The following is a 24,050-nucleotide window of genomic DNA, read 5'->3' on the forward strand; positions in this document are numbered from 1 at the left end:
ATGCTCTAGTTGTTGGCCATAGATCAGTGATATTATGTAAATCAGTCAGTGTTCATATGCTGAACCCAACATCTCTGGCTCTTTTTTCTGGAGCTGGGGCAGGGCTAAGCAGTGATTTCCCCATGCTCTTCCATAGCTTGACCATCCTAGACATTATTTTCCATGTCTGTTTAGCAGGTTTTCCTGCTCTAGAAAGGTGCTCTTGCTTTAATTTCTCTAGCTGTAATGCAGTTTCTCTCTCTTCTTTCTTTTTTTTTTCTCTGCGCTGAACCCCAATACCCTTAGTGTTTAATGGTTGCGGGAAGATGCAGTGACTGCTGGTGCTGCTCTGCCTGCTGAGCTGCAGACAGTTCATTTCCCTGCTCAGCACCGACCCAGCAAAGGGAGCAGCGATGCTCAAGGACCTCCCAGTGCTCGCTGGTAATGCTGGCCTTGGGGAGGCCTTGGCTAGCCCAAGCCACTGCTAGGCTTTCCTTGACTTGTACAGATGCTTAACAAAACCAAAAAGCTGGGAGAGAGGGAGCAGAGAGCTCAGGGAAGCACTTGTAAAGCCAAGGCTGAAGAGGGTGAAATGGAGAACCAGAGGGAATGCTCTGAGGATGCAATTCTTGCTGGAGAGGTGAATCTGGGGGGTTCTGAACAGCCAAAAGCTGAGTATTGAAAAGTGTGAACAGTTGATCAGGAAAACAAGACATTCTGTGCTTTTTTGCATAAATTTTCAACAGCAAATTACAAACCTACCTGCATGTCACATCTGTTTTTCATCCTACCAAACAGCATGAGCTATGATACTTGAATGAATGGGCTCACTGATGGTAATGCACTGCCAGTACTATCAGTTTTGATGCGTGGAGGATGCGTGTATTAAATAGAAATGTTTTCAGTGTTTATGGTGTGGACAGTGGTGGGAGAAATGAGGCTGTGTGTCTCCCTGTATGTGCCTGTTCTTGGTTGCTTGAATGTATTTAAGTATGGTCATTAACATCCAAAGAACAAATTTCACCCACCACCAGTGGCTGTGGTACAAATTTAGCTAATTAGCCTTTGGCACGTGGTTGGTAGGTGCCAGTCATCCCAGGAGTGACAGCTGCATTTTTGAACCTTTGTTTTCCAGCCTTTCCAGCACCCTCCATGTCCCCTCCCCAGCCTTCCTCCCTCTCCTCTCCAGCCCAGGCTCTTGTTCCCTGCATGAGAAATGATTTCACATCTTGCAAAATTAATTCTCTGCTCATGATGGCCTTGATTAAACAGATTGGCAAAGTGTGCTAAAGGTGGCAAAACAGCTCTGACATGCAGACAGCTTCTCCTCCTGAAAGGAAAGGCAAAAAACCTGTGGGCTGATGCTATTATGAAATGAAGGTGGCTGTGGGCTGTTTTCTGCAAAAGCAGCAAAAATTTTCCACATTTAGGAACAGTGTCTGTAAAGTTAACCTGGTTGAAACAGCTGTAGATGTAATTATTGGCACTTGAACTAGATTAGCTTGAAATAGATAAGGTTTGTTCATGCACAACTGGATGGACTGTACTGATGCTCCAGGAGTTTGGAGATAGATATGCTATAGGTATGTGGGGAAAGCCCAGGGTCCTGCCTCTGCCAAGATATATCCATTAACCAAGCAGAGTACAAGCATGCTTAGGTCCCAGCTGTGGTTCTTTATAATATAAGCCTCTGAAAATTTACAAAAAACCCTCGAATATGCACAAAGCTCATTTTCAGATAATTTTGGTTTTTTATGGATATTCTAATCATTTACCCAATTAAAAAACTTTTGTGTATTTTTGGTTTGAATCTTATTTTGTGGATATTCAATGGAAAGTGGGGTTGAGAAAAAAAGTATTTGCACAACGAATGTGTTCGACTTGTATGTTGATGCTCTGGACACTTTCATGTAAATCCAGCATCTATTCATGGTGTGTCATCTACTGCCTTCATGCATACTTTCTGGGCAATCATCGCCTTGAAGAAGGGTTGCATTTTTTTACTTGTTCTTTTTTGGCTTTGTTTACCTTGCTGTCTGCATAGAAACCTTCAAGCAGAAGAGTTGATCTGTTTTTCTAAGAAATAGGCTGGAACAAGTCCTTTTGGGTCATGCAGATGAAATCTTGGTGGCCTTCCTTCTCAGCCTTTGTGCATAGACCCCAATGGACACGGTGAAGACTTCTGTTAAGGAAGAAAGCTGGCAAGTCTCCTGCTCTTGAGATGACTGTCTGTCCTCCTCCTATTCCAGGGATCCCCGGAAGACCAGAAGGTAAGATACCATGAGATGTTCTGGAAGAACAGATCTCTTCATGGTTGAATGAGGATTGAGGTCAAATCATGTGGAACAGTGGGCTTGGGACATGAACATCCTGGGCTTTTTCCTGTGCAAAAGGACAGGGCTGAACAGTGTGAAAATGCTAGATGGATGGAGGAGGAGAAATTTTGGAAGAGTTCTCAAAGAGTTTGGAAGAGAGGAAAACAAAACATGTCTTGGCTGTCAGTAGTTCAAGGTGGCTATCCTGATCCTTTTTACAGCAATCGTTACAAAACACTAGGCTTCGAGTTCAAACAAGCACCGCAACAAGATAAATAGGTGAACATGCTGTATTTGCTGCACTGAGTTAACATAAAATGAGTATGTGAAGGGCTAAGTGCATTTATTGGGGTGGGAGCCAGCAGATAGGAGCAGAGCTGAATTTGCAAACACTCTTTTCCCGTAGACTTCAGGGCTGTCCAGCTGGGCTTTCTCACACTGATTTACTGCTGTCCTTCCTTCAGCCTTTGAAAATCAATCCATTAACAATTAAAGTAATGTCTAGTCTAGTATTTATTTCACACTCTCTCCTTAATGGACTGACCAAAAAAAAAAAAACTTCTTCAAGCACTAGGACTGTTGTATTTCACAAGAGGGCTGTATCTCTGGGTCATGCTTTTTCCCTTGTTCCCTATTAGAACAGAGACCTGCTCTTATGGAAACATTCAGGAAAATTACCGTGCATTACCATACCATCACATTTCTTGTCAAGAAGGTGCAGCTTCCGTGCTAAATATCCCCAGACATCCGTTAAAGCCTAAAGGGCTAACCCTGAGTGTGTCTGCTGGGTGCAGGCAGCTCTGCATTGGGCTGTCTGTGGGCTCCGGAAGAGAAGCAGCATTTGCTGTCCAAGAGTCCGTTTTCCTTTTCTCCATCTCCTGGGCGATAGCAATGTGCCCTGAGTTGGATCCGAGCCATGTGTCTCTGCTTGTGTCCCCAACACAAACCGTTGGGAAATGGCTTCTTCAGGGACACACTATAGATGGCCAGAGGCATCAGACCATGAGGGTCTAGATCTCAGCTGTCAATGTGCCCCTGTTCTGGGATCAAGCTGGGGATGGACCCCAAAGACCTCTTTGCACCCTGTTTGAGGGGTGGGATACCTGGGGGGCTCTGCGGCTCTTGGGCACTGAGTCTGAGTCAATGTCCCATGGCTAGATTGGGGAGGGCGGGGAGCTGTGGGGTCTGCATGGATCACTCCACCCTAAGGTAATGAATTTACCGCTGCAGCTTCTTAAAAGAAATGTGCTACTCTATAACTGTGATTCTAAGTGCAGGATGTTTTGGGATACAAAAATGATCTATAGCGAATGCCACCAGAAGAATACTAAAGAATAACATTTTGTCCCCCCTCAGTTCTCAGTCCTCCTTGTATTTTTGCCAGTTTCTAGGTCAAATTCCCCATTCTGCTTCTCCTGCGCTAGCACAGCGTTCAGGTTGCACGATTGCAGAGGAGGGAGGAATTCGCTTCCCGAAGCCGTATCTCTCCGGTGCCCCGATCCTTCCCTTCCCTTCCCTTCTTCCCAGCGCATCTGGGTGGGAGCCCGCCCCAGGTAGGCTGCGGGTCCCCCCCGCAGCTGGGGGCTGCGGCAGGGCTTGGGGAGGGGGGGCCGGGGCTGGACCGCCCCTCCCCGCTCCGGGGGTGGGACGGGGGGGGGGCGGCGGCAGCTCGGAGCGCCTGCGGGAGCGGGGGGAGGACGCTGCCCTTGGGCTCGCAGGTGTGGGCTCGCTTTCCGTTTGGTGCGTTTGGTTATTTATTATTCGCCCCCCCCCCTCCTTTTTCTTGTCGCCCCCCCCGCCGCTTTTCTCTCACGCAGTGGGAGAAGCCAGGCAGCCGGGGCTGGCTCTGCCCAGCCGCCGTCCGTCCTCCCTCCCTCCCTCTCCCCCATCCCTCCCTTTTCGTTAAAAACGTGGGCTCCGGGGTGCAGCACCCTGCGCTGGCACCATCCCTGCCTGCGAGGAGAAGCCGCTTCCCTCCCCCTCCACCGACTGCCTCCGAAGCGGAGCCTCCGGCCGTGCCCGCAGCCCGGCTTTGTTCCCCCCCAGCCCGGGGTGCCTGGATGCGGCCGCGGGGAGCGCAGCCTCGCCCGGAGCCGCGGGGCAGGGAGCCGCGCTAAAGGGGAAACCCGCACGCAGGTAAGCAGCCAGCGGGGGCTTATTTTCAACTTTAGGCTTTTCCTGCCGTTTTACCGGGGCTACAGCGGGGCTGGATCGGGGCTGGGGCCGGGGGGAGAGGTCATGCTCCAGCGGCGGGATGAACCCCCCCCTCCCCCGTCCCGGTGGGAGGCTGCGGCGGCTCTCGGGGGGACATGGGGAGGGAGAGGTCTGGGGGCACAAAGCAGCGTGTGGGGACTCACCGACCCGGCAGGGCTGGGAGAGGCAGGTAAGAGCATCCAAGGCTTTGGAGGGATGGCGTTGTGCAGCCCGCATGTCCCCTGCGCTGGCAGTGTGGAGATATGCGTGAGCTCCCTGTGTGCTCAGGATGCACCAAGCTCTGAGGGTTGCATTCCGTTAAAATGCTCTTGGGGAGGTTTGGGGGGGGGGGGGGGCTGTGCTCTCCTCGGCAATAAATCATCCTTCTCCCCCAGCTTTTCTTGCACACATGCTTTGCTACGGTCCCGCGATACCCAACTGATCAGCGAATCTTAAAACTGTCTCTTTGGTGCCCCAGGTCCTTGGCACAGACTGGTGTTTCAGGATGGACCCGCTCTTCCCTGCCCATATTTTGGAAGACCCTGACCTGAGAAAGCTGCTGAACGACTCCTCCATGCTGAACCTGAGCTTTCTTCCCAGTAACTGGTTCAACAACGGCACGGGGGACAGCTTCCTACCGCTGAGCATCAAGATCACCATTGTGGTTGTCTACTCCATTGTGTGCATTGTGGGGCTGGTGGGCAACTGCTCTGTCATGTATGTGATCGTCAGGTAGGACACGCAGGCAGCATGTCAAGGAGGCTGTGGGGAGGGCTGTGAGCTGGGCAGACCTTCTCCCACTAAATCCCTGCTGTGGGTGAAGCAGGCAGGTGCTTCCCTGGTAATTGCGATGTGCTTTAGAGGTAACAATGTGGCATTTGTTTGATTGTTTAGGTTTTATTTGTTTTTCTCCCTTCCTAGGCTGTAATGAAGGTTCCCACCAGCTTTTAGCTGCCCTCTGGTGCCTCCTAAAGTTTAACCCAGAGAATGGAACAGAGTGATCAGAGCTGCTCAAAAAATGAGGCTGCTTTCCCCCCCACAAGCTGCTGGGCAGGGAGCTGGATGTCCCTGGGGAGGTCAATGTGCTGGGAGCATCCCGCTGCCAGGGTATGCCTGATCTTTAACAGGACCTCTCCCTCCTGTGCTGTGTCTGGTACCCCAGCTGCAGGTGCTGCTCCATCTGAGAGCTGGTGCTTTCCAAAGCTGAATGTAGTTGCAAGGGAAAGGGCCTGCTGGGAGGCTTGGTCTTACTTTTACAGGGGAAAAAATCACAAATGTAGCTCTTCCAACCATTTGGAAACTATAGGCAGAAATAAGATGTGACAGGATGCTGCGGAGTTGGGGGCAACTTCTCTGGCTCCTCACGCTGAAGTTGGGAGAGCAGGGGGACCTTTGCAGAGGGACAGAGCACGCAGTGTGCCCACTCCAGCAGCACTGCCCACCCTCCCTGCACATTGCTGGCATTTTAACTGTCCCTGTTTGGTTCTGCTGTGGTTCGACCCCCCCCTATTTCCTGCAATCAGAAACCCTGTTCCCCTCTGTGAGTCCAGAAGAAGTTTATGCAACTGTTAGGGCTGTGATTGTATGTCAAATGCCAGCAAGCCCCTTCTGATCTCTGTAAGCTGTATGTTAAGGAGGGAGGACATTTTATACATGTCTCAGAGCAGATTCCTGGTGCAGGTGGATGCTGCCAGCACAGAAAAGATAGGGTGAATTTGTTTTCTCCTCCAACAGAGGACAAAAATATTTAGCAGGTATTCAGACACTGATGAGATTAAGTCTCACTCCTGCCAGGAACCCTGCTGATGCAAAGCATCTTTCCCTTGAATACACACAACTCGGCTGGGGGAGATGCTGCAAAATGAAGCCTTTGGTGTCACAAGCCAGTGATCGGTGGCTAAATTTCTGCTACAAGGGCAAAACGACATGACTGTTCATCAAGCTGCCTGTCCATGCTCTTCCTGCTGAGGAGTGTATGGCAGGGAGAAGGGATCACGTTAACATTGGGGAGTCTGGAAACGAAGAGAGGAGGTTTGCGGTGCAGCAGTGCCACGTTTGGAGACCTTGTGTTTCTGTTCCGTGTAGTAGCAGTCATTTGAGTAGGCACGGTGTTTGTGGGTGCGCATAAGTGTGGTGAGTAGTGTCTCTGTGAGTGAGAAGTCCCTGTCCCACGGTGATGCAGTTCCCTGGGAATGCCAGCCAGCGTGCATGCAGGGGAAGGGAGAACCTTAGATGTAAGAAGGAAAAGCCTTGGCAGAAATCTTCTCCTTGTCTGCAAAGGTATTGTGGGACGCGGACAGCAGGACCCTGCTGGCCCCTGCCCAGGGCTCTGACCGGCGTATCACCAAGAATACAAATGTCCCAAACCAGCATCCTGCTCAGGGTGGACGTGTGCCATGGCTATGCAAGGCCATGCTTTTAAAATGGTGGCTTCTGTTCCACTCCTTTTTGGCTTTGATACCTTCCAGCTGGACAAATGAGACCCAAGGAAAGAAAGTGGGATTTAGCACTGGAATTTCCCCTGGAACATAACTTTTTGTGTGTGTCCCCTCTGGTTTTACTGGCTTACAGTTGAAAACTGAAGACAGGTGTCACGTCCACCTCCCCCGGGCTTTTTCCATTTCTTCCATTTCCCCTTTATCCAGAAACACCTATATATACAAAAAAGGCAACAGAAGCTTTAATTATTTAGGTAGTCCTTTTTAGGGATTCATCTCTGTTTTCCCCGAAAATCTTTTATGTGAGCCTGGAGGCACCCCTTGAATAATATGTGCTGGGGAAGTTATAACTGAGCTAGAGCACGCTTAGAAGATGGTGCTGGTTCCCCCTGGTTCTCCCCATCGTTATCTCCTGGGACCTCAGTACTGGCTGAGATTAATGCTGAGTTATACCCAGGCAAATGACCTTTCTTGGTTCAGTAAGTAACTGCAACTTCTGGTTATTCTGGGTTTTTCTCTCCTTGCCCTGTCTGTGGAGGTCAGGAGCAAGTGTGGTGATAAACTGGACTCAGTATCTCAAATTCTTGACCTTGGCCATGTATGCAGATTCACACAGAGCTGCTAAATTAGTGGCCATGCGAGGATGGTGTTGATGACTTCTCAAGCACAGGTTTTTCTCCTCAGACTGCAGCATTGGTGCTTTTGGGCTTCATGCCTTAAATAGCATTTTTTTTTTCAGTAGGTTGAAAGTTGGTTGCTGGTAAGTCAACGTGGGATTTTGGGACTGTTAATGATATATCTCTTCCATTAACGGAAAAAAGACTGGCAAACTCTCTGTGCTGCACCTGCATCATCTGTAGGTATGGTGCACCCTACAAAAGCTGTTCTATTTCTTTCCATGCTTATATTTCACCAGGGATAACCAGACTTCAACATGCTACACAACCTATAAGAAACCAGTGTATTATCTTCCACAAAAAGAATGGTATGGTGATGTAGACAGTAATTGTTTCCTGTTTTTGAGGGAGTTGGGAAATACAAAGACTCTAATATCAGCACTCAAGGAAATTGGAGGCATCAGGAAGGCTTATTTTTTGTTCCTCTTGAATGAGTTTTTTGCTGCACCAAGGGAAAAGTTTTAAATCTCCCAGTATTTCACACAAAAATACAAATTCAAAGCCTCCTCTGGGTTTTCCCTTCTGTTGTAGAACCCAGCCTACATCTCTATTATATTTGGAGTGATTTAACATTTGGAATGATTAATTTATAGAGACAGTCATCATGTGACTGTCAATCCCCTTCTAATACTGAGCAGTGCTAATTGGATAAGACCAAGAAGGGCTCTCATCAGAAACACGATTTCCTGGACAGTAAAGGGCCTATTGTGGAAACCTGCCTTGTCTGCGGCTTTGTTCTGCTTGCTCATTGTGGAGTTCCTTGCCAGGGGAGGTAATGCCTCCCCTCTCTCCTTCTCCTGCTGTTTGCTCTCTTCTGCATATATTTCCTGCACTGCTTTTTAATGAATGTGAAACAAGGTTTGGGGGGAGAGTGGAGGAAACCAGGCTGCTGAGGTCTCTCTATCTATTAACTGAATTCTGCAAGGCTGGATGCCCAAGAGCTTTGTTTTCAGGAAGAAAAGAGAAGGGGAATGTATTGTTCTTGCAATGGCCATGGGGTTGGATGATCCATGGGCCATTGGGCTGGAGGTGATGCATACATGAGAGTAACCAAAGAGTTGGTGCACAGGGTGTGACAGACCCCCAAGCCTCCACTGGTGTGTCAGGGAAGGGACCAGGGACACCATGCAGCTTCTGGCCCCCATGAGAATGACACCTTGTTTCTAGGGCACTTCTCTTTGCCATGACATTTCTGTGTCACAGAGTACTGGGGACGCTCAGCTCTCCCTATTGAAGAATGCCGTTCCAGAGCATTTTAAGGAGTTGTTTAGGCAGATTAGGACTGTCAGGCTCCTACACTTCCATTTTCTGCTTCCAGGTAAAGCTTTAGGAGGGATGTGATGGGGAGGTGCCTGCACTGGGCAGTTGCTTGGGGATGGCTGTGCCAGCCATTATTCTGCTTGCAAACTGCATCAGTCCCTGAGAATAGGGGTGAAGGCAGCTGGCTGTGTTGAGACAGGGAAAATGAAGTTAATTGTGACATTGCAGAGATGCTGATTTCTTAACAGAAAGCTTTCTAAGGGAAAAGCCTTGGCCAGCTGTGTGTCTCAGAGCTGAAATCAAGTGAGTGTTTAATGTGGTACGGACACTGGTGGGGCCATCTGAGACCTCAGCTCTCTCCAGATTAGCCTCTTTTAGCTTTTCCTGGGGGGGGAATAGGAAATTGTTGCAATTTGTAGGCAAGGGAAATCCATGCCAAGGGCTCTGTGCTGTGCAGAGTAATTGGAGCTGGGGAAGGATGGCAAGGTGAGCAGGAAGGGGACCAGCTGCAAAGGGCAGGTCTGCAGCTCCCCCATTTTCAGGCCCCCACGAGCCCCAGTGAGCTGGGCTCAGCCGCATGGCTCATAGCAGCCGTGTGTGGTCCCTGCTAACACGGCTCCTGCAACTCCAATGTGTGCTGGAGGGCTCTTGGTTTCCCCTGGCTTTGGTGGGATGAGTGGAAAGGAACTACCCGTGTGCAGCAGTAATTCTATGATGTTTAATGTGGGACTTGGTTCCCAGTGCTTTGCAGGGACTGGGCGATTCCCAGCAGCATTTAGGACACGAGCAGTTCAGCAGAGGCAGGTACAGCCAGGAACAGGAATGAGAGGGAGCATCTTGCTGCAAGACAGGTGCTGGTGAGTGCCCTCCTTAGACCAAAGCACCGTTTCTGGTGGCCGTGTGCCCACTCAGGGTTGCCTGAGCTTCCCTGCGAGTCCCTGGGTGAGTTGCAGAGGCTTTTGCAGCAGCAGCTGCCCAGCCTCCGCCCTTGGCATGGCAGCGATCCGGGCCATGCAGTGTCTCCATCTGTGCTGGTCCCTAGAGAGCCCCTTGAAGAGGAAAGGCACCAGTGTCACCCAGCGAGACTCAGAGGGCAAGAAAATCATCTGTCCCAAAGCGCTGCTGCTCGCCCTGGCTGGCAGCAGACTTTAACCCCTGCTAGTCAGTCGCCAGTTAATTAATAGGCTTTTATGTGCTGGTGTTGCTGGCTGCTTTTGCTGGTTTCATAGTCCAAAGTGATTTAAATTTGTCCTTCTTAAATTCTCTGGGGTTTTGTGGCCTGTTGAACCATTAAGAATAAACTGGCTTGGATTGGGTGATTTCAGGATGAGGGGGCTCTGAAAAGGTGAACGGAGGGGCAGGGTCACGGTGAGCACAGTGGGGGAGTATGGCTGGAAGGACACAAACCACGATGGTACGTGCCAGATCAAATATCAGCTTCATGCAACCTGTGGGCTAAGAGCAGGTTGGGAGTAGAGATGTCGGTGAACCCGTGCTGATTTCCACTGTCAGAGGGTGGGAGCAGGTTCGCAAAAATCCTCCCTGAGTCTTTTCTGCTCTGTTTTGCTTCCCTGTGCAGGTCCAGGGAGTGCAGCAAAGGCTGTCACTGATGCCAGGGCGTGGGGCGGGAATGGAGGGAGCTGCTCAAGGTGAACAGCACTGTCTGCATCCTGATTAGCTCGAGCTACAAATATCAAAATCAAGAGGCTCCAAGAGACAGAGAGCTCCTGGAGATAATGCTCACGGTTCCCCAGGGCTGAAGGCTTTGCTCTGGTCCCTCTGCCCCTGGTGTCTGCAGCGTCATTTTGGGTTTTAGGTTTGCTGCAGCTGGCTGGTCCTTAGCCCTGGGGCATCCAGAGCTGCTTGCTGCCCTGCAGCCTCACGGTGGCTGGGTGGAAAGGAGGGAATGATGCTAAAACAACAGGTTTGCAGCTCACCCTGAGGTTCAGCCAGGGACAGAACCTGTCCTTGTGAAAAACAGGACCTCAAAGCCCAGTACGTGTGTTCCCCTTGCCAAAGCACAGCTTTGTTCCAGGTAATGCTGCTTGAGGTCCACTTAGCAAAAAGGAGGGGGAAGCCAAGTGCTGAGCTGATATCCAGATGTTTTTTCCTCTTCGGCTTCAGCAGCCAGGAGAGCAGAGCAAAGCGATTACTTTTGTGACAAAGGTGGAGCTGGATGGAGAGCTGAGAACCGCCCTGTGGGAGATGCTCCATTAGGAAATTGCCTCTGTGACCGAGTGCAAGAAAGTGGCTCAGTGGGGAGCTAATGTCCTTCATGGATTGTGCCGGAGGACACAGTTGTGTCCGTGCTGTGCCATGGTGGGGACCTTAGGTGCCTCCTAAAGCCCGAGAGTTTAATTTGTCTTTTTTTGTGCAGATTAAGAAAGAGAACACTTGCAGTTCCCAGAGGAAAAGAAAAAGAGGTTAATCCACAGAGAAGTGATTAATTGATTTTTGTTTGTACTGAACATTCTGGAAATGTTTGGGAACATTGGTTGGTTGGGATAATGGCTGTTGGCTCTCAGCGTGCAGAGAAAGTGGAACTAAAAGTAATTAATTAGGTGTAAATCAATTTCCCCACCTTTCAAGAGCGCAAAATCCGCTTGAAGGTGGGTGGAAGGAGGTAAGCAATGGGCCAGCCACCCCAGCGTGTCCCCACGTTGGAGCGAGCGAAGGAAGGCGGCTCTGCTCTGCTGTGACCTTGGGGACAGTGAGAAAAGGGACAGCAGGGAGGCATCCGTGCATCGGGGGAGGGTGGGTTTTGCAGGGCCAGGCTGAGCGATTGCACCCAGCCTCTGAATTCTTGCTGAGAAGTGTCTTTGGAGGAGAGGGACCAGTAAGGTCCCCTGGGGTGGAAGGGAGCAAGAGGGAGCTGAAGGTTTGCAAGCTGCACACACCAGGCTCAGGGTTAGCTGAGATGCCCCAGACTTCTCACTGTTCTGGGGACACAGGCGTGTGCATGGAGGCAATGTTGTCCCCTGTGGATGCTGGATGGGTGGTAGAGCGGGGTGGATCGCTGCTTGTTTCTCCCACTGGTATAAAGAAACCCTTTTATTTTTTCTGTTTCAGTGGTGAAGTTGCCCATCATGGTTCAAAGATGCAGTTGTTATTCTCTCAAGTTATAACATCTGTAAAAGTAGTTAGGGTTAGAGGCATGTTGATGAATTGCCTCCAAGTCCAGTCCTCTGGGAAGGATGGACTGGAATAAGCTTGACCTTTGGGAAGCTTGGGCGAGCCCAGCCAGGTCTGTGGTATACAGAGGAAGACTACAGCTCCCAGGAGACCTTTGCTAACACAGTCTTAGGTGACTTGAGTAATTTCCTGAAGCCTAAGCTGACAATACTTATTTTTGTGTGGGCTGATAAACAACAGTGATTTAATTTCTTAATTTTAATTACCCACCCTGCTGACCTAGAGGGGAAAGTGTCTGAATCCATTCACAGACCCATCTCGTGCTCCCTGCGTGCATTGCCTCACTTATGCCAACTGCAAGAATTCAAGTGAAAAAGCAAAACTCACCCACCCTGAGATGCTGCTGCTCTGGGGTTCACAGCACTGGAGTCTGTTCCTGTGTGATTCTGCGTAGTAAGTCCCAAATCTTTAAAGCCCTGGCACCTGCCTGGTTGGATTTGCAAAGTGTTTTGCTTGTTCATCTCTTCACAATAGGAAAGACACTGGTATTTTTCCTCTACTGCTTTTTGTTATATAAGTTTACCTGATCTGGGCTGGCTTTCTAAGAACCCGCTGTCTTGCTTGGCTGCCGTGATTTCTGGGCCAGGAGGACCCTGACTCAGGCTGACATGGGGACCTCAAGTGCTTCTATCAACGTTCACCTGCTCCAAAAGCTACCCTTGGCTTTCAAGGGCAAATGTAGGATTGTTTGTTCTTGCTTTCTGAAGCCACTTTCAAACATCTGACTTTTAATACAAGCACAGCTTAGAGCTCTAAGAGGGGTAAAAAAAAATAGACTTTGCATTCTGGATTGCAGATCCCCTGGCTGTTATCCTTGCAAACCTGGCTATGTCACCAGAGTTCAGAGCGTGGCAATGATAATGTTCCTCCAAGCATTCAAATAATCTATCAAGACCTGAAGCTCAGATCATTGGCAGGGGAGGGGGGGCATGGTGCTGCAGTGCTGAGGAATGCAGTTGTGGGTTTGCCAGTCTGAATCAATTTGACAAAGAGCTTTTTTTGGTCAAATTGGACCCCATAATATTCCAACACATATCAAACTACAAATAGTGCAGTAGTTTATGGGTTTAAGTGTTATCCTCAAATAAACTTGCCCTCTGTTAATAACACACATCATTGTCTGCCATTTCTGGCAACATTTCTGCAAAGGCCATTAGTATAGTAAATGATAGATGAGCTATAGTTTTAAAATTATACCTATTTGAGCTCTTATTTTGCCCATGAGAGGAACATCCTGGAGCTGAAATGTTAGATTCAGTCACAGAGTCACCGTTGAATTTCCATTTCTGCAAACTCTGCATGTGTCCTTGGGTAGGTGATCACATCTTTCTTTGCATCATTTCCCATGTGTAAAAAGGAGATGATTACCATTAGAGCAAGGTGAATCTTCTTTCGGGGCAGTCAGTTCATGCGATAAAAGTAATACAGAAATGACAAAAGTCCTTTGAAGTAGAGTTGACTCACGACTTTGTCCGCAAACTGCTCCTTTCTTTAGAAATATCCACTGTAATATTTTGATTCCTGACACAAACCTCATTCGTCACCAGTTTTTAGCTGCCACTGGCCAGGGCTGACTATCTTGCCCATTCTGATTTGATAGCTCACATTAGCCATAGTCTTTGTCTATGAGCCCATATAAAATAGCTAATCAACTTACCCCTGGACCATATGATGCCTTTCAAATCAGCTTAGTGGGTAAAGCTCTCACCAATATTTATAATAATGAAGCCATATGTGATGAAATCCTAGATTAGCCTTACTGAAGTCATTTTTCAAAAAGCGCAATCTGAGTTGACAGCCTCAGGCTTTCATGGTCCTCACTTGCAATCTTTGGGAATAAGCTTCTTTTGTCCATGAAACTGATTGTAAAGGCACCATTTGTATTGTTGTAGGAGCTGGGTTGAGCTGTGTTGGTAAGCATAAAAAAAGGAAAGGGTGGTGTTCAATCTCTTGCAACATAAGAAAAATACGGCATCTCCTTCCTAAAGTGGCAGAATGGCCTCTTCAGTAGAATTCAATGTCTTACCCGTCATGGTCAGGTGGAGCTCTAATCATTGGTCATTCCTCCATTTCAGATTCACCAAGATGAAGACAGCAACCAACATTTACATCTTTAACCTCGCTCTGGCTGATACCTTGTGTCTGATGACCTTACCCTTCCAGGGTACAGACACCTTCCTGGGCTTCTGGCCCTTTGGCAATGTCCTCTGCAAGATTGCCATCTCTATAGACTACTACAACATGTTCACAAGCACCTTCACCCTGACGATGATGAGTGTGGACCGCTACATTGCTATCTGCCACCCTATCAAAGCACTAGACATCCGCACTCCCCACAAGGCCAAAGTGGTGAATGTCTGCATCTGGGCACTGGCTTCTGTCTTTGGCATCCCAGCGATGGTGATGGGATCTGCAGAGAATGAAAACAATGGTCAGTAAAAATGTATCCATGGGGTGCGAAGTGTTGGTGGCCAGGAGAACCTGTGGGCTTGGGGAGCCACTGGAGAGGGGTACCAGTTTCAGTAGTGTGGTGAGCTTCTCTGCTGTAAAGCCATTTTAACTATTTCCTCTTTGCCCTTGCATCTCTGCGTCACTGCTACTGCTTTTCCACTATTAAACATGCCTAAACTAAACTCTCTGTGTGCAGATGTTTCTCTTCTTGGTACGGGTTTGCTGATCTTCCTGTCTTTTTTATTTTTTTCACTTGCAGAAATTGATTGTCTAATTAAACTCCCTTCACCCGTGGATTACTGGGATCCAGTGTTTGGCATCTGTGTCTTTCTCTTCTCCTTTATGATCCCCGTGTTGATCATCACCATTTGCTACAGTCTCATGATCAGACGACTCAAGAATGTCCGTGTCCTCTCAGGCTCCAAGGAGAAGGATCGAAACCTGAGACGCATCACCCGAATGGTCCTGGTGGTGGTGGCCGTCTTCATCATTTGCTGGACACCCATCCAGATTTTCGTGCTGGTCCAGTGCTTGGGTGCCAAGGCAGAAAGCGAGCTCGAGCTGGCCATCTCCTGCTTCTGTACTGCGCTGGGGTATGCCAACAGCAGCCTGAACCCCGTGCTCTACGCCTTCTTAGATGAGAACTTCAAGGCATGCTTCAAGAAGTTCTGCTTCCCCACTGCCTTCAGGACCGAGCTCCAGATGTCCAACAGGATGTGCAGCATCGCCAAGGATGTGGCCTATGCCTGCAAGAACTCGGAGGGGACTAACAATCCGGCCTGACTAGGCATGGAAATTCCCATGGTGGCTGTCGCCCAGCAGAGTCCAACCACCCCCACGTCAGAGCTAACTCAGATAACGGCTCTTTAGCAGGACCTCAAAACTGAGAGGCGAGAAACTGAGGAAACAGTTTTGGGGGTTGGGAAAACCGGATACTGCAAGAGCATGCAGAAAGTGAGCCCATTTGCATTTTTAATTCCAGTGCACGCTGCACTAAGGAACGTGTTTGAAATCAGCCCTTTGATTCCTGCAAAACCCCGGTGGTTTGCAACATTACTGACAATTCAGGAATTAAGGCTTTAAAGCAGGCATTGCTCCTGGGACTTATACTTACTGCTGGGAGACAGACAAAATGCAAGCTATTCCATTTCTTTTCTCCTCACCGAGTTGTTTAAGACACTAACAGCTCATATGGCTCACCAGGCGCTCGTGTGCAGGTTTTATTCCTGCAGCATTGCTCTGAAATTAGACTTTGCTCAAGCCAAAGTGGGCAGCAGCCATCAGACAAAAACCCAAGATCATTTCCAGGATGAGTCATCACGAAGGAAAGGATGCAGGGAGGGAGAGGAGGGAGCTGGTGGAAAGGGAAATTCAAACTGCCCCGCGGCTGGCAGCCCGGGGAGGACAACGTGAGCTCCTGCAGATGGGGTCTGCAGTAAAACCCTTGAGAGGGGAGCAGGGTGGTGAGAAGGTATTGTGAAAACTGATGAAGGTAGCTCGGAAGAGGAGGAAGAAAAGACGGATGAAACGAACACAAATCCTTGTTTACATGCTGCTATTGTTGGTTTTTTAAAACCCTGTATTTCCATTGTAATAATGGACAGAATATGTCTGTATATACACCTCTCTATACTGCTATAGGTACAGCTATACTGTAGGATTTCATCTTGCCAAGCATGCCTTGGGGATCTTTCTCAGTCAGAGGAGGAAGGAATGAAGTGGCCTATATAGACTTGTATTTATGTATAGAGGAAAGCCATTTCGGAGAAGTCAGAAATGCAGCTCTTCCAGAAGATGTGGACATTTCTGGTAGGAGGGGCAGCCTAAAGCAGTCTCACCTGCTTCACACGAGATAAGCGGTGCGCAAACCGTACAAAAGGTAGTTGTTTCGGGGTTTTTTAATGAAATGAGATCCACGATGCTGACAGAGCTTGGGAAATGCTGCCGAGGTGCTGCCCCTCCTGCCAACCATAGATTGATTTTCCTCTCCCATTAGGTCAGAATTTTGTGTAAAATGAAATGCCCTGTCATTTCATTTGATAATGAAAGCATTCCTGAAGCATTTAACCACTCGGTGCCCTCTGTGCTAGCAGGGCAGCAGACTTGTATTCTCCCTGTAGCACAACATCCCGGTGAAATCTGGGCAGCGATGGCCAGTGGTGCTTGATGGGGAAGCAAAGCAATGACCTCCATGTGGAGATGGGAAGTCAACTCCAACGCAAGGACCGGCAGCGTCGTCCAGACTGTACAGATTTCATGTCAATATATTTCTTGTGCTCTGGTCTATGAGATTCTGTATTTTTAATGTATTGATTTGCCAATATTTTAATGCTGTCATGTTCTTTATATATGCTGTATAAAAGAATCCAATGTTATATTTCTATGTAGAGTGTTTCCCTTATGGTTGGTCTTAAAATATAGATGCAATTCCAGTGTTCCACATATAGGACCCAGATCCCTTGTAAACTGCTCAAGCTGGGAGGATTTGTTATGCTGATTAGCATTTGATTGGGAATCTGGAGGGAAACCAGAGCAAACTTTGCAATTAGCGCTTCCCCTGAATAACGTAGGGGGAGGAGAAAATCTGGGCACTTTAAGCACTTTGCAATGGATGTTTATCCCCAAGCGCTCACCAGGAAATCTCATACAACCCCCAAGCATGCTAAGAAGAACTCCCCGAGAACCACGCTGCTGGCAAGCTGCATCCATGACCTTGAAAAAGAAAGAGTTTGGTGGGCTGTCGCATTTGTGGATGCAATAACAGTGTTGGTCAGGGAGCAACTGTGAGTCTTCTCAGCCCGTCAGCTGTCGTACGGTCTGACAGGGTGCTGGGTGCGGTTGTGCATGAAGCTGGGAACCGACTGCCGAGCTTTTCTTGCCGTGCTGTTAGGGAGCAGGAGAGCGTTCGTTAGTGGCTGGCTAACGAACAGCCACCCTCCCCTTGTAGTTCTTGGTTGGGTTTTTAAGTAGATTTATGTCCTCTGAAAAAAGTATACCAGTGTTTGGCATTTTTTTAATAAGGATTTTGTTATAATGACTATGCTGCAACGATCTTACATAATCAAGTACTCAATAAATGTATGTTTACTAAGCTTTTGGGTGATTCTGTGGCCCTGCAGTGAATGTGTTTAGGCATTCTGTTCAATGCTCAGTGGAGTTTGTTATAAGAAGAGAAACAAAAACCTGAAAGCAAAAGCTTTATTGTACTGTGCCTATGGAGTTAAAGGCTTGCAATCGGCTGGCCGGCTGAAGTGCAGGCTCTTTAATTCTCTCCTGAAATGGTTGTGTTGGTATGATTTTTACAATTACTGCAGTGTAAATGACAATTTCCTAGGTGGCTACTTGTGTGCTTTAATAAAGGAAAATAAACCCCCCTGTACTTTGAATGATGTGGAGTCTGAAAGACTTAGCTGTGTGGGTCAGGGGGTTGTTTCAACCCCAACGCTGCCGGGATCTTTGCACGTGGGCTCGTTTTTCCAGCCAAAACCACTGCCGAGCACATACAATAACACCGAAGCATCCGATCCCTTTTTATTGACGTCAACGGGAACTTTTTTTATGAAGGCAACTTTGTCTGCAGGCAGCCTGGAAGAAGAAGATGTGAAAATGCTAGAAAAATCAGCAGTTGGAGATGAGCATGAGCTGCCTGCACCCTGCCAGCCTCCGCAGCTACTCTGGGTCTCGCAGCAGGCAGCTCTCAGGTGCGGGCAGGGCAGCGATGCTGGCAGCTGCCTGCTGTCAGGGGTGAAGTCTGATGCAGTACTAAAATGAGCTCTTCCCACTTACTCCCCACACACTTGCCAGGCATTGCGGGGTTAGGCATGATCATGGGGAACAATGAATTACAGAACTGCTCTGCAAATAAAGCCAAAGCAATATTCTGTAACCAGGAGAGATGGATTAGGCAGTGAGATGTGCAGTAAGGAAAGCACCTTCTTTCTGCACAGAGATCAGTATTCCTACCCAAGCAGGTAAATAAAAGGAGAGAGGTTTTTTATTAGCAGTGGTGATTTTCTTCTTTTAAAAAAAAAAAAAAAAAAAAAGAAAATTGGTGGGAAAAAAATTGAAATCTTTATTTCCAGTTCAGTTAATTATAAGTACCCAGGGGTGAGTTCTTATAGCAAAACCATAAACCAAAGTGCTTTATTCAGTATTATGGGATTTATTAATGTACTAAGTGTTCTCCCTGCTGCTGCTGGCTGGAGTCAACTGCTGGAAAGGCCAAGGAATGGATGAGCTGGGGGCTGAGCTCTCCCCTGAGGAGCTCGGTGGCTCATGGCACTGGCACATCTGGGCAAAGCTCTGGCTTTTGAGGGGTGCTTTGCTCTGCCCGTGCCGCATCTCCCTTCCTCTCCCTCTGCCCAGGCTGTTCAGCCAACAACTTTCCCCTGACATGAAGCACAATTTCTAAAAGCAGAAACAAGGTGCAGGATTTGCACCCTCCCTGAAGTTTGGATGGTTTTATGCCATGGGAAGAACTTACCTGGGGAGGTGCTGAGTTATTCTTTACCGAGCTACAGGTCAGAGTGAGACTAGTTGGTCTGGGTGAGTGTTCAGTTGAAATCACCCTCCTTGTGCCCGCTGTCTGTAGGAGCCACAAAGCCTTTCACCTGCGCCAAATGATGAGGCTTTGGGCAATGTGGTCTAGTGGAGGGTGTCCCTGCCCGCAGCAGGGAGGTTGGAACTAGATGATCTTTAAGGTGCCTTCCAACCCAAACCATTCTGTGATTCTATGATTCTATGAAATGCCTCACTCCGCCACTGAGCCTGGCCCCCAGCGCTGGAGACAATTTTACCAGGTGAAGAAACACCAACTGCAGAAAAACAAAAGCTGCATTTGCTGCACATGGTGCCCATTGCTCTGCAGCTCGGGACTTGCCCTGATGAAGACACTATCTGCACTATCTGATGCTGAGCAGTTGCCATATCTATTTTTCCAAAGTGCTTTTGTGAGGAGCTAGACCGTAAATACGTCTTCTTTTTTTTTGTCTTTTTTTTTTCCTATAGAGGAAGATTTGTTAACTGCTTAAACAACTGTAACTGGGCTCTGATGTCTCTCTGGTAGCTGGATAGGACAACGTGTGCCTGGAGAGGGATGGCTCTCACTCTGCAATGCTTTATAGGGAAAGTGAGTGCTCTCCATAGTTACAGCCTCTTTGTTTAAATGAAAAGAATCTCCAGAACCAGCTGGTACTGGTGCAGCCTTTGCTACCTGCTCAGAAGAGGGACTCTTCGACTGGCAGCAAAGCGGGCTCTGCCAGAAAAACTCCAGTTTGCTTTCCCACTCATTTCCCTTTGCTTTCCTTCAGCTATTTTTGCGGCTATTTATGCATAAACAAATTTCGCCTTCCTTCAGCAAGGAGAACCTCCTTCAGACAGATCCTGAGCTGTAGCCCTGATTGTGCATTCATGGCTTCACCTCGTGTTTCCATGTGAATCTCTGTGGCGGCAGAGCTTCTTTGCTGTGACTTTGCAGAATCAGCTGGTGATTCACATCCCTGATCTTCACCTCCCCAAGTCCTGCCCAGGGCTGTCTGAAGGACCAGTCCTTACTCCTTGGCCTTCTCCTGTGTTGAGGAGAACCACACAGCTGAGATGGGTGGCCTGGAGGATTGCTGGAGGGGAAAATGTCTCAGCTTTGTGGTGAAAAAAGCTTGTGAGGTGATGAGGCTGGAAGAAGGGAGAGAAAATGGAAGGCGGACCTGAGGCTTCAGCATCGGCTCATAACCCAAGTCATGGTGCTGTGTGAGGAACAGGGATGGACTATAAATAGAGCATATGCTGTGTGATGCCAATAGGTGTTAGGCATAGGGTTTTTTGGGGGATGGGGATGTGATGTTACAGGATCTGTAGCTTCCCCTTGCCACAGCTGAGCTGATACACATCTATTTTGAGTGGCTGCATGCGCCTACCATCTTGCCCATTTAGACCGGGGCTACACGCCACCTTTGTTCAAAACACGTGATAACAGACGTGCTAAGGCCAAAAGTAATTTTGAAAGAAGGAATTTTAGGATTTTTCAAGCAAAGGGACTGCTATTGGGGTGGGTACACTTTAGGTCAAAGAGCCCCATGGCTCACAAACTCCCTTTGTTCCTTTTTTTCAGTACCCTGAAGCCTGGTATACATTGCATGACAGAATGAAATAATCAATAAATAGAGCAACATGGTTATGTATCTTGGCAACGATGATGCTAATCAACCATGTAAACTGACTTTGCTCTCTCTCTGTCTCCCTTAATGCAGTGAAATCCCAGCTGTCTGCAGTAAAGGAGTGATGCTGGCTCTCTGCAGTGCTTGGAGACATGGACAGCCCTTTCTCCCACCTGCCTCCTCTCCTACTACACACAAGGTTTCTGCTTCAGCAACCCAAAAGCTCACTAAATGCTCCCTGGGGTAGAAAGTGCACAACAATATCCAACACCAGCTGGAATCATCTTCACCTGCCTGGAGAACATCTCTCATGTTCGTATTCCTGGGAATTTGGTCCTCCCGTGGTTAAGCTGCTGGAAGGTCTTCCAGGAGCAAACTGCGTCACTCTGTGCTGGCACATGGCATCACTTGGCATCTTCCTGAGTAACGAGCAGATTGGATCATTTGTGGGTCTGTATAGCGTGGTGTTATACATGTCCTTGCCTCTTGCTCCTGCTTTGCTCTCAAATCCTTGTGCCTATTGCAGTATATAGGTGCTGGGTGGGAAATCCTACCTGCAGAGCCCATGCAGGCAGCTGGTACTGGGAGGTCTTGTAACCAATGCAACCAGCCCACTCTTGCAGCAAAGGGTATTTTTCCTCTATTATATGTTATTGCCGTGTTATTCCTGTGCGGATGGAGTCCTCCTGTCTGCCTGCAGTGGTCAGGGAGAGCATCCGCTGCTTCCCTTCCCTCCGGGCCTGCAGCCAGGCAGGTCTGGAGCCAGGAGCCGAGAAGCACCAGCCCTGCCAAACAGCAGATTTTCAGTGTAGTGAAATGAAGGATGAATCTGCAGGAAACCAAGCAGGAAACTTGATTTTTTTTCCAAGGAAACCACTAACAGAATTAACATCTTCCCACAGTCTGGTTTTTGCTTGCATCACATCACCTTTCTCCTGGCCACAGAGAGGAGACCAGGCAAAGTTTGAACTTGCTCTGTCCATTCTATAAACATGGATATCTCTGTGTGTTTTCAGTCTGCCATGTCCAGCGAATGCTCTGAAAAGCTCATGCCATGCTGATTCATTTGGTGGTGGGGAATAAAAACACAAGCTATGTAGTCAATATGAAATCAAGATTAATGGCTTTTCAGCTTGATTTCCTCTGTGTGAAACAAATCCTGTGTTGTGATTTGGCTATTTAATGTTTGTTCAATGTTAGGCATTAATAGCAATTTCTCTGTGTGCATAGGTCATTTGTTCACATATTTTGGACTTTCCCTCATCTCAGCCTTGCGCTGCTCTTGCTTTGCTTAACCACAGAGAAAATTCCTGGAGATAATCACTTGCCTCCAGGGATTAAGCGTAAAAGAGCAGAAAATGAGCCCAACCTCTGGTGCTGGTGTTTATCCTTGCTCCCTGCATTCCTGCGGCAGCTCAGAGATGGATATGGAAAGCTGATCGGGGCTGCTCTCCCCGCAGTTTGCTTTGGCATCTGCACTGGGGTTTAATTTGAATGTGCTCGGCTGGAAAACTGCTTCTTGTCTTTTGACGAGTGTGTGTTAGCGATGCCACTGAGCCCTTCTGCCTTGGGGCGATCCGCCAGGATGGTGTATGATGAGCTGCCTGGCTCTGACCTGCCCCATCCACTGCGAAATGATGGCTATCATCAGCCTCATCTCCCTGGCTTATGATCAGCTGGGAAGGAAGAAGCTCAACCAAGAGCAGCCCATGGCACAGAGGAGCCCGCTGTCTCCATCGCACGGCTAAGAGAAATGTAATTACATCCGTAGCATTTCCATCAATACCAAGCAGCAGCAGGCTGAGTCTCAGGGGAGGTTTTTCGTTGCATTGAATTCTGACTTTATTAATTACCAGCCTCTGATCTCATTTGAGGGTTAAGTTTATGAAACTGAATTCTTATTTCTCTGTTTTCCTTATTCAGCTGTCTTATTGAGTTTTGTACAGTGGATGGTTTGGACCTTAAAAACTCCCAAGGTGTCTTGTTCTTCAGGCATGAGCTGTACAGGGGAAGCGGAGGAGCAAGGGGAGATGACGGAGACGTACAGAAGTCCTGGTGGAAGACAGAGAAAGAAATTACATCTTGGGAAAACTGAAAATGGGGACAGTTGCCCACTGTCAAAGGTCCTACTCCCAAATTATAGTTTATTTTCCCCTTGCCGGGAATTCCCCTTCCCACGTGAGATGCTGGTGGCAGCACCCAGAGTTGCCCCCCCCCATGCCCAGTGAGGGGATGCTGCGGTGGGGTGCTTTAGCAGAGGCACCACCACCCTTTGGTGCAGCCCGGGCTGCTCACCTCCTCCCGGGGAAAGCTTTCCAGCCTCTCCCTCTTTATCCAGTGAGCACCAGCCTTGGCTGTAGGCACTTAAAGGAGTGCCTGTTTTTTATCTAGACATCAAATATTATTTTTTTTTAAAGGGAAAATAGCCACTAAACAGCCCTTGAAGCTTCGAGCTAGTGTGTAATTCCACTCAAAGAGCTTTGTTAGATAATTGTCATACTTTTCTGAGAGAAAATAGAGCAATTGAGGCTCGTAATTAAAAGCTATTCAGACAGCTTTGATCTTTCCCTCTTCATCTTCACTTACCAAAAACAAATGCCAACGAGAAACTCTTGGCAATATTTACTGTCACTATTCTTGGCATTTGCCTTTAAATTAACTCCTCTTCCTCCCTTCCAGGCAAAGAGAGGTGGGGGAAGAGAAACGTGGCAATGTGGCACGCGGCTTTTCAAGAGGGGGTTCTTCGGAAAGCTCTTTTTTTGGGGTTGTGGGTTTTTTTGGGTTTTTTTTTTTTTTGAGGGTGCCTGGTGTCCTGTCATTCCACCATGACAGCAAGCGTGGAGCTCCTCTGGGGGCCTCAGAGCATCCCTGGATCAAGGGTTTATCACCCCCAAACCAGCTTCAGCCACAGCCTTGGCTGCAGTGGTGGTGTAGGTGGGGTAAGACCCAACAGTCTGCCCCGGGCATGGGACAGGGAGCTGCCGGTGCCGCGTCCCCTCAGGTGACCTCCTGAAGGGACTCCAGCCTGGGTAGTCCCCTTCTCTTCAGCAGCAGGTGGGAATGCCAACCCTTGAGGTGCTGAGGCCCTCTGAAGGCACCAAACCGGGCTCGTTTCTCCCAGAACTAGCAGTAAAGCCGGAGGGTCACCGGTTCCTCTCCTTGCGTTTGCAGCAGGACCATCAGTGGCACATTAGCACCTGATCGTCCCTAATTGAGATGACGCCCAGGGACTCCCGGCATCCGTGGGCAACAAGGTGAGTGGTACGGAGGCTGTACAGAAAAGGGAGAAATTCTGTGTCTTGGATTGCTTTTAACAGTATTCTCTAGAGATGCTTCTGCTTCATATCTTCTATATTCCAAGTTTTTGCTCATCCATTTTTAATCTCTCTGTTC

At 48.4% G+C, this 24,050-nt stretch overlaps 1 protein-coding gene across 2 annotated transcripts; it reads left to right on the plus strand.

Annotated features, from left to right (window-relative positions):
- The first annotated feature begins 2,046 nt into the window (after window positions 1-2,046).
- Window positions 2,047-17,230, plus strand: OPRL1 (opioid related nociceptin receptor 1). 2 transcript variants are annotated; one of them, XM_075768759.1, is made up of 4 exons: window positions 4,126-4,430; window positions 4,966-5,219; window positions 14,130-14,485; window positions 14,765-17,230. In XM_075768759.1, the coding sequence occupies exons 2-4, from the start codon at window positions 4,993-4,995 to the stop codon at window positions 15,286-15,288; spliced, it is 1,107 nt and encodes a 368-aa protein (XP_075624874.1). In that variant the 5' UTR covers window positions 4,126-4,430; window positions 4,966-4,992; the 3' UTR covers window positions 15,289-17,230. The 2 variants fall into 2 exon arrangements, with proteins under 2 accessions (XP_075624875.1, XP_075624874.1); XM_075768760.1 differs by lacking the exons at window positions 4,126-4,430; window positions 4,966-5,219 and adding an exon at window positions 2,047-2,249.
- Window positions 17,231-24,050: the final 6,820 nt, after the last annotated feature.

Source organism: Balearica regulorum, chromosome 16 (genome assembly GCF_011004875.1).
Source record: "Balearica regulorum gibbericeps isolate bBalReg1 chromosome 16, bBalReg1.pri, whole genome shotgun sequence".
Classification (NCBI taxonomy): domain Eukaryota; kingdom Metazoa; phylum Chordata; class Aves; order Gruiformes; family Gruidae; genus Balearica; species Balearica regulorum.

Coding starts and splice junctions, on each gene's coding strand:
- OPRL1 (XM_075768759.1), top strand. CDS start 4,993: ATGGACCCGCTCTTCCCTGCCCATATTTTGGAAGACCCTGACCTGAGA. Junction 5,220..14,129: donor GTCATGTATGTGATCGTCAG/GTAGGACACGCA, acceptor CCTCCATTTCAG/ATTCACCAAGATGAAGACAG. Junction 14,486..14,764: donor TGCAGAGAATGAAAACAATG/GTCAGTAAAAAT, acceptor TTTCACTTGCAG/AAATTGATTGTCTAATTAAA.